The sequence below is a fragment of the Cyprinodon tularosa genome, unplaced genomic scaffold, assembly GCF_016077235.1.
Source record: "Cyprinodon tularosa strain WSP-4 unplaced genomic scaffold, ASM1607723v1 ctg342, whole genome shotgun sequence".
In the NCBI taxonomy this organism is placed as follows: Eukaryota; Metazoa; Chordata; class Actinopteri; order Cyprinodontiformes; family Cyprinodontidae; genus Cyprinodon; species Cyprinodon tularosa.
The window spans coordinates 1009095-1024862 of record NW_024039055.1 but is presented as its reverse complement, the minus strand read 5'-3'; the positions used below and the strand labels follow the sequence as shown (position 1 = coordinate 1024862).

The window sequence follows — 15768 nt, the reverse complement described above, 5'->3', positions numbered from 1 at the left end:
GTTTAAATAGAACAAATATATTTATTTTTAGAGAACACATGTTGTGATCTGTCAGCTTCCCAGGCCAGTAGGTGGCAGTATTGCGCTTTACAGTTGGTTTGCCTGCCTTGCGTCACATAACACCCAACGAGGAAGAGGCTACCTGAGCGCGTTTCCTGATAGTGAAATTCTAGGAGCTGGAAAACACCGGGGTAAATAGAACAACTCTACTATTATTTCTGTCTGAAAATGATTTTCACTTGATTGGTAATCCGTTTAAAAGTATTATCGGGTTTAGTTTATCTGTTTTTTGCTTACAAATTAGTTAGAATCGTTGCTATAGCTGTAATCGTTGCTTTGCAGTTGGCCTGCTAAGTGCTACACCGATGAAGCTAACATCTCGTTAGCTCGAAAGAGGAAATGCGTTTGCTTAAATGCTGTATAACTCGGCGTATATGCATTCAAATGATAAAATTGTGTCCTGTTAATAAGTAATAACCACTATTTATGGGTGCAGATACGACAGCGTTCTGAATGAGTTTAAAGGTGAGCGTTGTTATCTTAATGACACCTGACGTTAGATCTACGGCTGCTAATAGCGTGGTAATGTAAAGCAGTTTCTCCTGTCATCTAAAATCGAACACTATGTACTTCCGTATAAGAGGTTCACTTTTATAATTAAATTTAATGTTTCCTGGATTTATGTGAAATCGATGTCAGATCTTGTTTTCTTCTCAATCTGAATTATTCAAAGTGTGTTTGATCCGTTGCCATTATTTCAATTTAATACTTATTTACTTTTCGCTTGTTTCAAAATCTCTTTAAAATGTATGTTGTACGGCTTCCCGTTTCCCCCTGCTTTTTTTTATACCTGAATTTTCCAGGTATACTGTGACAGTAAACCATATTTCTATGATATAGTGATATTGTTTACATAAATTATGTAATGATAACATAAAATCGTCAAATCAATGTTTCTGCTCATTTTTGAAAACTTTCACAGTTAATTGTAAAATTTGGTTATATTTGGTGGGTGTGTGTGTGTGTGTGTGTGTGTGTGTGGGGGGGGGGGTATTTTAAATAATATTTGAATGATATTTGGCCACATGAAAATTACTTCTTTGTTAAAAATGCTGTTTAAGGGTACAAAAAGCTAAGTAGCACAATCACCATTTAGTTGACCCCAACAATTAATGGTAATGTTTATGATCATAACATTCAGTGTAAGAACTCTATGATTAAAAAAAAATTCTTGGCTTTTATTATCTGACAGAAAGGATGTCTTCAAATGATGATGGGTATGTGGTCCGTATCAGAGGACTTCCTTGGAACTGCTCAAGGGACGAAGTGGCTAGCTTCTTCTCTGGTGAGAATAAACACGCATATCAACTGAACTAGACTACTACTATGAGTTCTGCTAATCACGATAAACAGGTGTTTGTTTCAGGAAATTTGGTTTACTAAAAAGACCCCAGGTCAATGTGTATCCATATCTTCTACCAGTATGTTGCTTTTTTGTCCCTTTTGTAGCTTCTTTTTCTTTCAGAAAGCAAAAAAAACTATTTTTTTTTTACATTCACATTGCATATGAGTTTATTTCTCTTCATAGTTAAGTGTTTTTGTGAATTATGGAGAAAATTAATCACTAAAATTCCCACACCATACCTGTATTATTTGCCTTGTTTTTTTCCTCTTGTTTGTATTTGTTTATGTTCTGATCTGCATTTGGATCAGTTGAAATGTATATAATCTGACGATTAAGACCCTAAAACTAAAACCGAATACAGATATAATTTTTGTAATTGACATAACAATTTAATAGTATTAATAGCTTGCAATATCAAGTTGTTGGTTTGTTAGTATAGGTCCAATTCCTTCACCCTGGATGATGACTTGATGAAATGACAAGCACCTTCGGGGAATTGTTTTGATTCCTCAGTTGTAGTGTTAAATGGCTAAATTAATTTTCATCAATGTACATAATTGACTGTTTTCTTTGAGGCCATTGCATCCAGACCTTTCTGTTTAGTTGGTGTTAGAAACACTTGTTGCGTGTTATTAATAGCTCTGTTGAAATCTGATCAGCTGCTGTGGCTTTTTGTAAGTAGAATATTGAAATGATCGTATGTTTCTGCAGACTGTGACATTGTGGGAGGCGCAGACGGAGTATGTCTGACCTACACTAAAGAGGGTCGTTCCACCGGCGAGGCATTTGTTGAGCTACAAACAGCTGATGATTACAAGAATGCACTTGCCAAGGATCGTAAATACATGGGACACAGATACGTAGAAGGTAAAACTGTAATAAACCTTTGAAATGTATGATTTAAAATTTTTTATTTTTTTTGGACAGTTTTGTCTCTAAAGCATTGTTGTTTATTTATAAAATTATTTACGGTTCCTGTGTTGCTTTTCTGTTTCAAATTCCTCCAGTTTCCTGCAGAGCTTTAGTTGTCAATATGTAAATACGAGGAATATGCTTTCTTTGTTTGATATTTTTCTTTGGAAGAAATATGACAGTGTTTCTTCTTAAACTATCTTTCTTGCATAGTTGTTGCTGTGTTAATATTTTCCTATGTTCATGTGTTTAAAACAGTGTTTAAGTCAAAACTTAGTGAAATGGAATGGGTGCTGAGACGTAGCGGCCCTCCTCCTGACAGCTGCAATGGCTGCATGCTAAAATTAAGAGGACTCCCCTTTGGCTGTAGCAAGGAGGAGATTGTCCAGTTCTTTTCAGGTACACTAATGTTGAAATGTTTATGTAGCTTTTATCATTTATTTTAGAGCAATGCGTCTTGGGTGGAGAAAATTTGTTCATGTTTATAGTCACTGTGTTTAAATTATGATATTGTTGGTTAAGTGCATAAAGACAGGGAAAAACAGGTAAAATGTACAGTATGTTGGTTAATGGGAGATTTTTCATTTCTAGGGAGCTAATTCTAATGTACTAATGTATTAGAATGTACCAATGTACTCTAAAGGTAATTTGTATAACAAATGGGTATGATCCTTATACAACTTAAAAGTCCAATTTGGTCTAAACTCAGATCATTTCAGTTCATTAAAAATTTGTAACTGCAGTATCCAGAAGCATTAAGAAAGAAATCATAATTTGCTAAATTCTTTCCATTATAGTTCAGTTTTTCTATCCAAAATTCCACTTCATTCAAAAACGTCAAAGTTTGAAAATAATGCAAAAACAAGTACTTGATTTACTACATTTTATCTCCATCATAGTTTAAAACCTTATTAGTACAGTCAGAATATTATTGTTAAAGAGTTAGTTTTAAATTCAATTACTTATTAGTGGTGCATATAATATATTTATATGTTGTTGTTTTTTTGGAAATTGCACGTAACTAGAATGCTCCCTCAGTTGACTATTAGTATTTCTACCATAACTTAGATTTTCAGGTCTGAAGTAAAGTTTAGAACAAAACTTGGGTATCAGTACATAAAAATGTCAAATTAGGAAAATTGAGTCTCTAAAATAGTTCTATAAACTACAGTTGTATTCTCATTAGATACTTATATTACAAAGATGCTGATTATGCCTTATTAAATGTTAAATTGTATGAGCTGGGTTGGCTTTACAAATTTTTCATTACCCATAAAATGGATCTGGAGTCAGTATTATTCTAATATCGACTGTCTTCTATCAGTCCTGAACTATTAAGAGCGAAGACCAAACAATCACACCTAAAACTTAACTCTCACATAAACATATTGAAATGATTAGGGGTAGTAAGCAGAATTTAAACATCTGTACTTAGGTAACGGTTGTTGCACTGTAACTTTTTATACTGACTCCAGAACCACATTTGTTTCGTTTTACTGCTGGGGACATTATTTAATTGTTACTCTTATATTACAATGTTTGTGAAGTTTTACAGAGTACTGCTGACAATGATCATTGATGACACTAATCCTCAAAGCTCCACTGATGCAGTGGGTGTTGTTCTCAATTCTCCTACCAGTCTACCTACCGACCTATGTATTTATGTGTGCTTGGGTTGAAGGGTTCAGAATCGTGCCAAATGGGATAACTCTGCCAGTGGACTACCAGGGGAGGAGCACAGGGGAAGCCTTCGTGCAGTTTGCCTCAAAGGAGATAGCAGAAAAGGCTCTGGGGAAACACAAGGAAAGAATAGGGCACAGGTGGGACGGATGGGAGAGGGATGGGCTGGACTGGGTTGGGTTTTTCTATGGCATTTTATGGATGATCATTTTAGAATAATTGTGGTTTTACTTAGATGGGTTGAGGGGTGGATGAATGATATGTATGGGTCTGTGGGCTGTACCATTTCTGGAGGGGGAAAAGGAAAACTGGTTGGGGTTTTTAATAAAAGTGGCTTTAATTGGGTTTCCTGTGATGAACAGAATTTTGGGGCTCGTAAAGGTGTTTATATTGGGCACAGTTCATACTAATTATTAAAGACAGTGACGTTTGAAGGGTTTAGACTGTTTATCCTGAGCAGCGCAGACGTATTTACACCTCTGAACTTTTTTTTTTTTTATTAATGTGTGAGTTTATAATCTGGATGTGTAATTGGGAGATTTAATAGGATGGACCAAAACAAATCTTTAACCAAGTGACTGAAAATAGATGTAAATAGAAAATAAATGCTTTATAATTAATATTTTATAAATAACATTTCTATATTGGTTTTCTCCCCCTTTACTCTATACAACCTGCAGCATCCTCTTGCTTTCAAGAAGTCCCTATTTAGGTATTAAGTAGATCTAAGACACCAGCAGTTTAGTTATAGAACATTAGTGAACAAACCGCAACCTTATAACCCAGAAGTTCAGATGGATGGAAGCTGAATTCTACTATATTCTTAATAATTGTTAGAATTGCCTGGGCAAATTCCAGTCTTAAACCCAGTAAGTACCCTTTGTCAAATTTTCAAACTAATATTTATATATAATTTCCATCTGGTCTAAATTAAACATTTATTTTGTACAGACAGCTAAAACTTTATTTTAACTTAACAATGTGCCCATTTATGGGTTGTTGTAATACAAAAAACATAATTTAATACTTTGAGGTCTGAGGTTATGTAATAAAATAGTTCAAAGGGTTTAAATAATTTTGCCACCTCTATAGATGCAGTGGCTTGCGGCCATCAAAGCATCTCATGGATGCTCAGTAGAAAGTTCAAAGCAGCCCTAAACACCCAGTTAGGATTAGGCCATAAGCTTCAGTGGTGAAGTTGTTACAGACATCTTTAACTGTGAGCAAATAACCCAGCTTTTATTTATTTAATTTATTTGGTTTTATATTTTTGCTTTTTTTTCCTTTTTAATATTTTTTATAGCTGTGTAAGGATGTTTATCTTGTCTCTGTGATGTCTGCTAGTTACAGATGTTAGCTTTTTCTGCACTTAAAGCTTCTAATCTACTTCACCATTGTTCCTTGGGCCTCTCATGTTGCAGGTACATAGAAATCTTTAAAAGCAGCCGTTGGGAGATCAAAGCCCACTATGACCTTCCCCGGCGGGGGGGAACAACCCAGAGGCCTGGGCCCTATGACAGACCTGTAGTAGCAGCCCCAAGGGGAAGCCTTTATGGGCCTGGACGCACTGTGGGTCTGATAGACAACATGAGGAGTGGAGGCGGTTATGGAGGAGGTAAACTCCTGTATTTACATTCACCTTTAGAAAGAGAAACCATTACTAACGGTTTTACGAACCCAGAATAAGTTTGTTTGGGGGGAAAAAAATGGACTTATCATCCTGATATATCGTCCTTCTCTTCTTCCTGTGAAGTGTCATCTGTATCATTTCTTAGTCCTACTGTACAATCTAATGTTTTGTTTTTTGTTTTTCTTTTTGCTATATGTCCAGGTTACAGTAGTTTTGACAACTACAATGGTCTCAATGACTATGGTTTTAGTGATGGGATGTTTAATGACCGAATGAGAGGAGAGAGAGGAGGAAGAGGTAAAGATCAAAGGATAACATAAATACAAATAGCTAAAAGGAAACATTGTTTTAGTAATATATTTGCATTTTAAAGATCTAACATAATTTTACAGTTAGTCTTATATTTTAAAATGCATCCAAAGTATGTTTTTAAAACTTGTCTGAAGATGTTATTATTTAATTAAATAATATATCCTGATTGGTAAATTTCTGAGGTTCATTCTGTTTTTTTATTTCCAGGAATTGGAGGCCACGGTTATGGTGGACCGTCTGATGGTGGCTCAGGTTTCCACAGTGGCCATTTCGTGCACATGAGGGGTTTACCTTTTCGGGCCACAGAGGGCGACATTGCAAAAGTAAAATAACTAGTTAATGATTTATGACTTCCTACGGATATTTAATGATTGTATTAGGGTATTACCTGAAAATGTTAGCAATCTCTCTTAAACAGGGGTGAAATATGAGCTAAAAAGGCTATCGAGCCATTGCATTGTCTCCGGGAACAAGTTAATCATTTTAATCTAGCCTTTAAGCCATTTTAAAGGGTAAATGTATGTTTTTTGTTTTGTTTTGTTTTTTTTATAGAATTAGTAGAGCAGTAGTAGTATGATTTAAAGTTAGACTCTGTTGTTAGTAATCTTTCCCTGGCCATTAATAATAGAAAATACTGCTGCACAATTTCAGAGTCTCAACAGTTTTTTTTTGCTTTGTGTTTTTTTTTTTTAAGTTCTTTGCTCCACTGAATCCACTGAGGATCCACATTGATATGGCGCCTAATGGGAAGCCAACTGGAGAGGCGGATGTGGAGTTTCGCTGCCATGAAGATGCGGTGGCGGCCATGTCCAAAGACAAGAATCACATGCGTATGTGACTCTCTTTTGTCCTTTCACTAATGATCATGAGACTTGCTGATTAGTTTTAGAATAGAATGTCCCTTTATTGTCCAACAACGGGGAAATTACAGGTTAACGGCAGCAGCAAAAGATTATTGCAGAAGTGTTCACACAATGTGGACCTTAGAAAGTGTATAAAAATAACAGAATAAGTGACAGAGTTAAGAAAATAAACAAATAAAATACTGCGCTGTACTGAGTTTTTACAATATAAATACTGCATCTGGAGAATAGATGATCAATAAACAGTGGTCGACATTTTCTGGTGGCAACACCAGAGGAGAAAAAAAAAAAAAAAAAACAGCAGCATGTTACTTAACTAAGACTTTAGTGCCGGTATGTTACATTAGTCAGACTTAATTTTGGCTAAAAGAACAGCATTCAAAACCTCACCTCAATTAAAGCACCTTAATATGTGCAGTACTGGTCGAAGGAGTGGATGGAGGGCAACATTAAACAGCAGGAGTATAAATGTTTGTTTTCTCCACAGAACATCGCTATATCGAGCTGTTCCTTAACTCAACATCTAGTGGAGCACCTGAAATGAGTGAGTTCTCTATCATAAATCACCTCAATACTAAATAAATGTTGTAGTCCAGAGAATAATATATATATATATTTCGAATTGCAAAGCTTTTAACGCTTTTCCTTTACATTCTCAGGCCGTGGGGGAGGCGGTTACTACAGCAGCGGAGGAGGAGGAGGCTCAAGAAGTGGAGGACTACGAGGGGTGTACTGATGTCCCCCAATTGTCCTCTGATAAATCCTGGAGTTTGTCTGCGTCTTGGAACACCTGTTTTAATATTATAGCATTTCTTATCAGGAAAGCTGATGGTAGTCACTTATTGTGTTACAATTGACATCATTTAGTGCAGAGCTGTGACAATTTCACCCCACATAGAATTTAGCCTGCAGCTCTGTTTCGACACCATACCTGAAGATTTAATATAGAAGAAAACACTTGCTTCCTTTGGTAAGAAAACAAAATCCTAGTCCCTTAGTATCTTGGGAACATATTTGTATTTTGACTGTTTGTTCTTACATTTTGTATATTTGGGTATTGTAATACAATTATCACAAATATAAAAGAGGTTCTTGCATAGAGCAAAGAAAGAAATGTTTGGATTTGAGTAGGAACATTTACATTGTTTTGGTGCTGTGGAAAAAAAAAACACAATTTCATCCCAAAGATTATTGTTTTTGTTTTTTTGTATACAAAAATGAAATAACACTCTGAAGTTGCAGGACAGAACATAGTCAGGTCAGATGTGATCAACTGAAAACTTAAAAAAAAAAAAAAACTGCTGTAAAAATGTTCTTTATATTTGATGTTTTGTAAAGGATTTCTTTTTTTATTCAAGATGAATTTGTTAGACCATCCAGACAAACAGATTTCAGATCAGCTTTCCTGGTTTGAAAGGTTTTATGTGTATTTTTTTTTTTCTTGCTTTTTATTCAATGTTTTCACAATTCTTCAGAGTTTAAAGTCTAAGTTGAATATGAACTCCACTCCTAATGAGTGGAAATAAAAGAAGATCTTTATATTTGAGCTGTAAGATAGCCTATTAAGCTGTTGTATATTTGCTTAATAAATTTTGTATTTAATTGTTTTCCTGAGTTTGACTTTGTGTGAAGAGTTTTTGATGTAATGTGAAAACCAAGTTCAGTTGTGAATAAAAATGAATCCTTAAGGTGCCAAAAACATTTTTTAAATGGTCCCATCAGAAGCTGCAGCAGAGGGTGAAACAAATGTGTTACAAAAAAGCAAGAATCAGGAAGCTAAAGCTCTTACAATATGCAATTTACAGATCCCTGTGAATAAAGGGGAATGATGAGTGCAATATTTGTTCAACGGTTCCTGCTCCTTAGACTGAAAACTTAAAAAAAAAAAAAAAAAAATACAAATAATTCTTAATAACATGATGTAGAAAGCTGGCCAAAAGTTTTGGAAACTTATTCTGTCAGATAATCTAAATTCCTCCCAGAAAACAATTGCAATTACAAATGTTTTGGCATTAGAATCTTAATTTTGCTTGCTATGAAAAAACAATTGTAAAAAATCCTAATAGGATATAATTCCACACCAAACGAAACGGAGAGGACAAAAGTATTCACACCCTTTGAAAAATCCCCTTTTACTTATCTGTGGCACATAACAGGTGGTGGAAATAAGTAAAACATACTTGCAGCCAGTTTAAATGAATTAAAAATTGAATGAACCTCATCCTTGTGTGTACGACACTGAGCATAGAGAAAAGTAGACCAAATGAATTATCTGAGAACTAGAAAAGCAAAATTGTGAAGAAGCATGGGCAATCTCAAGGCTACAATTTCCTTCTCTGAAGACGGGAATGTTCCTGTGTCAACTGAACTGTCATCAAGAAGTTTAAAGCCCATGGCACTGTGGCTGACCTCCATTATGTGTGGACAGATGTGCAAATGGTGGAATGAAAAACCTCGACTAACATCCAAGCTTTCCTGCAACTTGGATGGGACACCCCATACTATCCATCAGCATGTAAATTAAAAGGGACTCTAGTAAGATACCAAGAAGGACCCCAGTTCTGAGCCAAAGACATAAAAAAGCCAGGCTGGAGTTTGCCTATTATTAGCTGAGAAAGAAAAACATTTTGTAAAAATGTTATCTGGTCGGATGAAACCAAGGCATCAACATAGAGTTTACACGAAAACAAAACGAGGCCCTCAAAGGAAAGGACACTGCCCTACAGTCAAACATGGTGGAAGTTTTGGGGTTGACTTGTTGCATCTGGCACTGCACTGCTTGACCGTGTGCTTGGCATAAGGTCTGAAGATGACCAAGGAATTTTGCATGGCAGTGTAAGGCCCAGTTAGCGAAAGCTAGGTCTCCCTCAGAGGTCATGGGTCTTCCAGCAGGACATTAACGCCCAAAACATACTTCATAAAACACTAGAAAGTGGTTTGAGAGAAAGCACTGGAGACTTCTAAAAGGACCAGCAATGAGTGCAGACATATTTCCCATTGAACATCTGGAGAGAGATGGATATATATATATATATATATATATATATATATATATATATATATATATATAACCTGTCCTCTGGTCCATTCCTAAGGGATGGACCAGTTCAATTGGCATGTTTTCTAAGCCAAAACAAGACTTTGTTTTTGGTTCACTCTATAAAGCCTCGAACTCAACGCCATTTCTGCCATTTTCAATTGAAAAATCTTCCTGGATGGTAAACAAAACGTCTTCAAACTTGAAAACAAAGTCCAGTGGATTGTTTTTGAACTCTTTGGAATGCCAAAAGAGTCAGCCACTCCAGTGCGACAAAGTGAGTGTGATAATACTGCATGTCAAACCTGCAATAGGTTCTCATTAGATAGGATTATATAAGAGATATTCATCATAGTCCTTCTTAGCAAGATAATGGTGAAATTAGTTTATAACAGTAATTTCCTAAATTAAGTTTAGCAGGAATTCATAAGTGGCATTTAGGCACACTGTCCTGGATCGTCCTCTTAACATGTTAATGATTTCTTTAAGGTTCTGCAGTGTGATAATTGCCAAAAGAGCCAGCCAGTTCAGTGCAATAATACTGCATGTCTTTTACAGTCGTTGGAGTGATTTGGCAGGGGAGGAGCTATATGGGGGGCCAGGGGTGGCCATGGCCACCCTTAGTCAATCATTGGTCACCCATTTGACCACCCCTACCATTTATTTCCCTCTAATACAGATGGTGGCAAAACATTTTCATTTTTCAACAAAAACACTGTGGTTAATTATGCACATCAATATACTAACATTAAAGATGATAAATACAGAATTCATGCTCTTTTCAGAACTAGATTTTGGGTTTTATGGGGTAAAGAGAAAATTATGTGTCTCTGCAAGTCATCTAAGAGTCTTCAGTGACATCATAGATAAATACAAATGTTAATAAAAACTTATTATTATTGATAAAAGTAGGTAAGTAATGACTAAGAAAAAGATGTTTGCCCAAATCTCAAACCTGAAAGAATTTTATCCACTATACCTTTTATGTAGAAAGTACGAATATTTGAATATATTCCTCTATTTGTTAGCAAAGGCTGTGGGAAAGTATAGTTTGTCTTTATTTAGAAAATATTGATGTTTTGCTCATTAATTTTCCTGTTGGAACAGTATAGCTTGGAGGCTTGGAGCTCGTCTGCCTGGCTGTGTGTTTCGTGGATGGGGCCGCCTTTTATAGTTGCTTTTTGTATCTCTGCTTCTGTCTCCTTGAACCCCAGTCGGCCTCGGCAGACGGTCGCTCACACTGAGCCTGGTTGTGCTGGAGGTTTCCTCTCCACTGTCGCTACAAGCATGTTTAGTGTGAGGGCTTGCATTGGAGTCAACGAGTCGATGCAAACAACAGATTTTCCTTAGATAGAAAACTTTGAATCAATTTGACTGTATGATCAAGTGAACTGTAAAGTGCCTTGAGATGACGTGTTGTGAATTGGTGCTATATAAATCAATAAACTGAATTGAATTGAATTATAGATCGACCCTGAGGTTCTGGTGCCCATCTACTTTCGGCCACCCCTCCCTGTACATTGGTTATTGCCTGGCCACCCTTATAAAAACCTCTGTGATTTGGCCTATTGTCAGAGTGGGTCAGAGTAAAGAAATTAGCAGTTTAAAGAAGACCAAAAGTCCTTAGAAAACCTCTTAAAACACAATATCATATGTTTTGAACCCTTTGTTCACCTCAACAGATGAATTGCATTCTCGAGAAAGGTGGCGTTAAAATAAAACACTTTTATTTTGAATTCTGCCAGCTTCGTACTTCCGTCTGAAAGTCAATCTGAGGTTCGTATTCCTTGGGCGAAAGGACGTCGCCGTGTAGCGGTCTGAGTCCAGCGATGAACGCGACCGAACAGAAGCTGGCGGAGCTGGTGCGCGAACACCCGAACCTTTACGACCAGTCGCGGCGGGACTACAGGAACAGTGTGAAAGGACACTTAGCGTGGAAAGAAATCGGGGCCGCCATGGGCAAGTCCGAAGAAGAGGCGAAGCTGTTGTGGAAAAATTTGCGTGACAAGTTCTGTAAAGCAAGAAAGCGACTGGTCAGGAGACAGTTCCCCCAGCAGGAAGAAGGCGACATCCCGTGGGAGATGCAGGTCCCGGGGCTGTTTAGCCAGATGGCCTGGCTCACCTCACATGTTAAACTGCGGGCGGAGGTCGCAGAAGGCATGGGGGAGCTAGAAGAGGTGGTTTAAAGAGCCATTTACGCTTCTAAGACAAACAGCTGCTGATATTTGACCCAATAATGCGCCCCATTCAGTTTCCACCTTCTTTTGTTTGAACAAAAGTAATAATAATAAAAAAGGTGAAAACACCTGATCACCACTACCATTAACAAAGCCTAGTTAATTGTGATTTTTCATCACTGGCGGTTAAATCTAACAACATCCATTTGTGTCCCTTCAAAACAAAAGACTAGCTGTTGTAACAGGATTTTGTTTGTTTGTTTTGCATTGATTTTTAAGCTCAATATATTTTTCAAAACAACTGCATTTTAAATTTAAGAAGTGGAAAATCAAATGATAAACCATAAAAATTAATGACTAGAACAAAAAGCATTGAAAAACTAATAGTTGTTGATGCTAAGCTAGAAAATAGTTGATATAAAAAAACAATGAACATTACAAAAAAAATATTTGTGTCTGATACTGATAATGATTGTATTTAGATCAACATTGAAAAAAATAAAAGCAACAATTAAGATATCTTTTGTTGCTTTGCACACTATAGTGAAATGCTGATTGTTAAATGAACTGAAAGCATGAATTGGATCTAAATAAAATAACTTTATTATTTGGCTTCATGCACATTTGGCTCATTTGTCTCCTTTTTACTGGATGAACTGATTAATCCAGGTGTGTGACCATGGTTATTGAGGTCAGTTCATGCAGTAAAAAATGACAGGAAACAAAAGAGCTGTCATGAAGTAGTTAGGTTGTGCATAGAGCCCATAATGCTATGATAATATCAATTACAACTTATCCACATTTTCTGGACTACCTCTTTCTACAATTACACTATCTGAGGTCTATTTCACCTTTCAACAGATAAAAATGCTGCTGGGGGTACTAATTGTAAACTCCAATTACAAAATCTGCAAATCTGTGTTTAGAGCCTTCATCTGATTGATGGACTGGAAATTATTTTCCTGTATGATAGTTAACGTAGTCCAGAAGTAAAGTCCCAACCTACACCAAATCTCAATGGTCAAGGCAAGGTGTAAGATATGATCGAGTCGATCCAGTACAACCAAGTTATTCAAACCGGTTCAAGTTTGTATCAATATTTTAATGCCACATCTGTTTTGCAGCATTTACTGTATCTCATATGTTTTATTTTGCCTTTTTACACTGATTATTCTGTTTTTTGTGGCATACAGACAACTGTAAGAGGGGACGACCTGGAAAAAGAACAAGAGGAAGACAAGAAGAGGCTGCTGGATGCCCTTCCAGTTGTCACTACCAGTTTTGCTGTTGCAGAGCCCACTCCAAGCTCCCTAAAGATCATTGAACCATCTCCTAAACGCAGAAGACAAATAGCCACAGAAACTGAAATAAGCTCTGCAGACATGTTCAGCAGTTTCAGAGATGAGGATGAACTGTTTTTGCTCAGTCTGCTACCCTCGTTGAAGAGGCTCACCATTAAAAAAAGGATGGAGGTCCGGATGAAGTTCCAGCAGGTGCTTTATGCAGCAGAGTTTGAGGACTGAACTCTGGTTCTGGATCAATATTCTAACTATACAGTCCCCCACAGACAATTAACTTATTTATAGCTGTTCCAAGTTGTTTATAATTATTTTTGTAGTATTATTAGTATTTCTAATGTTTACAGCCTGGGCAAAGGGACAGAGAAAAAAGATAAAACCTTGATTTTTGTTGGACTGCCTTATCTCTCATGAATAAAAATAGTAATTTTGATTTGATTTACTTTAGATGTAATCTCTATGTGATAAAGGGTCACACTGGTTCTTCCGCGCCAGTTCTGCATAGCTTACGGCAAACAGGATTTTTATTAAACATGTTAGAATTGAACAGTCAAGCATAAATACTCCAATGAAGCACTAGTTATGCCTTCTCATTATGAAGTTTTGTGCCTATGTTTTTTTTTTTTTAATCTAATATAAAAAATCTAAATTTCCTTTTTACTCTGACGTATACAGTGCCTTGCAAGAAGTTTTCCACCCTTCTATCACATTTCTACTACAATTCTTTTATGTTTTATGCAATAAATAAATGCACATATATATTATGTGTTACATTTTCCCTGATGCAATCCTGTTGCTTTATAGCTGCATCCATGTTCTGGGATTCAGGCGGGGTTTCAGGATCAGACATCATTAATGATCTCACAGATCCCTTCACTTTCGAAAAAGCTAAACATCCTTATTTGCCACAATCAACAACTTTGCTTCCTGTATTCATCAGTTGTTCACTGATAAACTCAATCAGATGATTTTACTCATGGCCCGCTGGCTGCTTTCTTTGTTCGTCTGTGAGTGATCGGCTGGATCCCCCTACCTTGTGCTTTTCTTCAACTCATCCCTAAAGTTTTTCTACTTGTAACGGCTCATCTTGCAACCAAATATGTTCCCAAAAAAAAAAAAAAAAAAGCCAGAGTAGTTTTTAGGAGGAGCTTTTCGCCTCACTCAAATATAAAAAGCACTCACTGAGAGTTTTCTAGTTTCAGAAGGTCTTTTCTTCACTTATAAAAATAACAGAAATAATCTTAAAAAAAAAAAAAAAATTAAATATAAACGTTAATTAATGTGGTAGAAAATTTGTTTTACTCCTTCACCAAACAATCAGATCAACCACAGCAGCGGCTTCTGTTTGTTAATCCCAGCAGGAGGAGGCTCAAATAAAATAAATAAATACATAAATAAACAACAGTAGACTTACCATTACCATAACCTCAGAATATGTAACATTAGTAATTTAGCAAAAATGACACTAATCTAATTCTTAAGAGGCTCCAATAGCACGTCACGTTGAATGTGGTAATTTCACAGTACACCTACACAGGTTGGAAAACGGATTCATTCTCACCCCCAGATGTATACATCTGTGCTAAATGATTTGTCAATTGTCTAAAAAGCTTTGGATACATAATTTGAGTCTCATTCACTTAGATACTCATCCAGCAGATAAAGTCCATTGTAACCAGTTGATTTTAGAAATCACCTGTATAGTAAATAAAAATTGTGATCATCATGAAGTCATCATTGAAACAACAGCATCACAAAGACCAACAGACACTTTGGATATATTTGGTGAAAATGTAGGGAAATTTAAAACATTTACAGGTTACAAGCTTTAAGCATCCACAGAGGATTGTTTAACCCCTTTACCTAAAATTAAAGAAGTGTGATACAAACTTCTCAAGATGCAGCCACTAACTAGAATAATCACGCCTATCAAAAGGAGTTAGTGAAAGAGAAACAGTCAAGAGGTTCAAGTGAAAAACTGGGGGATTTACAGACATGAAACTGCTCAGGTATATCTGTTGACCACTTAAGAGTTATTTCATTTGCTCCCCCATTATTGCCATTATAGAAGTGTCAAGAACGGTCATTGTTAGAAGAAATTATAACAAGTCTTGTTTTTTCAAAAGCCATACAGAGGAGGCAGCAGATATTTACTAAAATATAATTTACTAAAATATAGCCCTTGTTTGAAGGAAAACTAATTGATCACATGGCTCCAAAACCTGATCTCTGCTGAGACCTGGTACTGGCTGCATCATGATGTGTGGATGCATTTCTTTAACAGGAACAGACAAGCTGGTCAGAGCTGATGTGAAGATGAAAGGAACTGAATTAAGGAAAATAATGTCATAAAACCTGGTTTTAGAGTATATCTGTTCAAAAGATTGCTGTGTGTTACAGGTATAGGTACCGCTTAGGATCTAAGGATTGGCAGCCTCAGTCACATACATCACC

General features: G+C 36.3%; 2 protein-coding genes across 3 annotated transcripts; both read left to right on the top strand.

Moving 5' to 3' along the window:
• Positions 1 to 80: 80 nt before the first annotated feature.
• Positions 81 to 8409, top strand: hnrnph3 (heterogeneous nuclear ribonucleoprotein H3 (2H9)). Of its 2 annotated transcripts, none has more exons than XM_038294641.1 (11): positions 81 to 191; positions 1253 to 1345; positions 2117 to 2272; positions 2576 to 2716; positions 3999 to 4137; positions 5419 to 5612; positions 5829 to 5924; positions 6147 to 6262; positions 6634 to 6769; positions 7290 to 7346; positions 7462 to 8409. In XM_038294641.1, exons 2-11 carry the CDS (start codon positions 1258 to 1260, stop codon positions 7536 to 7538), a joined length of 1200 nt encoding a protein of 399 aa, XP_038150569.1. In that variant the 5' UTR covers positions 81 to 191; positions 1253 to 1257; the 3' UTR covers positions 7539 to 8409. The 2 variants fall into 2 exon arrangements, with proteins under 2 accessions (XP_038150569.1, XP_038150570.1); XM_038294642.1 differs by having other exon boundaries at positions 135 to 191; positions 1257 to 1345.
• Positions 8410 to 11585: 3176 nt separating this feature from the next.
• LOC119789610 lies at positions 11586 to 14075 on the top strand. Its single transcript, XM_038294582.1, has 2 exons — positions 11586 to 12016; positions 13210 to 14075. Exons 1-2 carry the CDS (start codon positions 11669 to 11671, stop codon positions 13537 to 13539), a joined length of 678 nt encoding a protein of 225 aa, XP_038150510.1. The 5' UTR covers positions 11586 to 11668; the 3' UTR covers positions 13540 to 14075.
• Positions 14076 to 15768: the final 1693 nt, after the last annotated feature.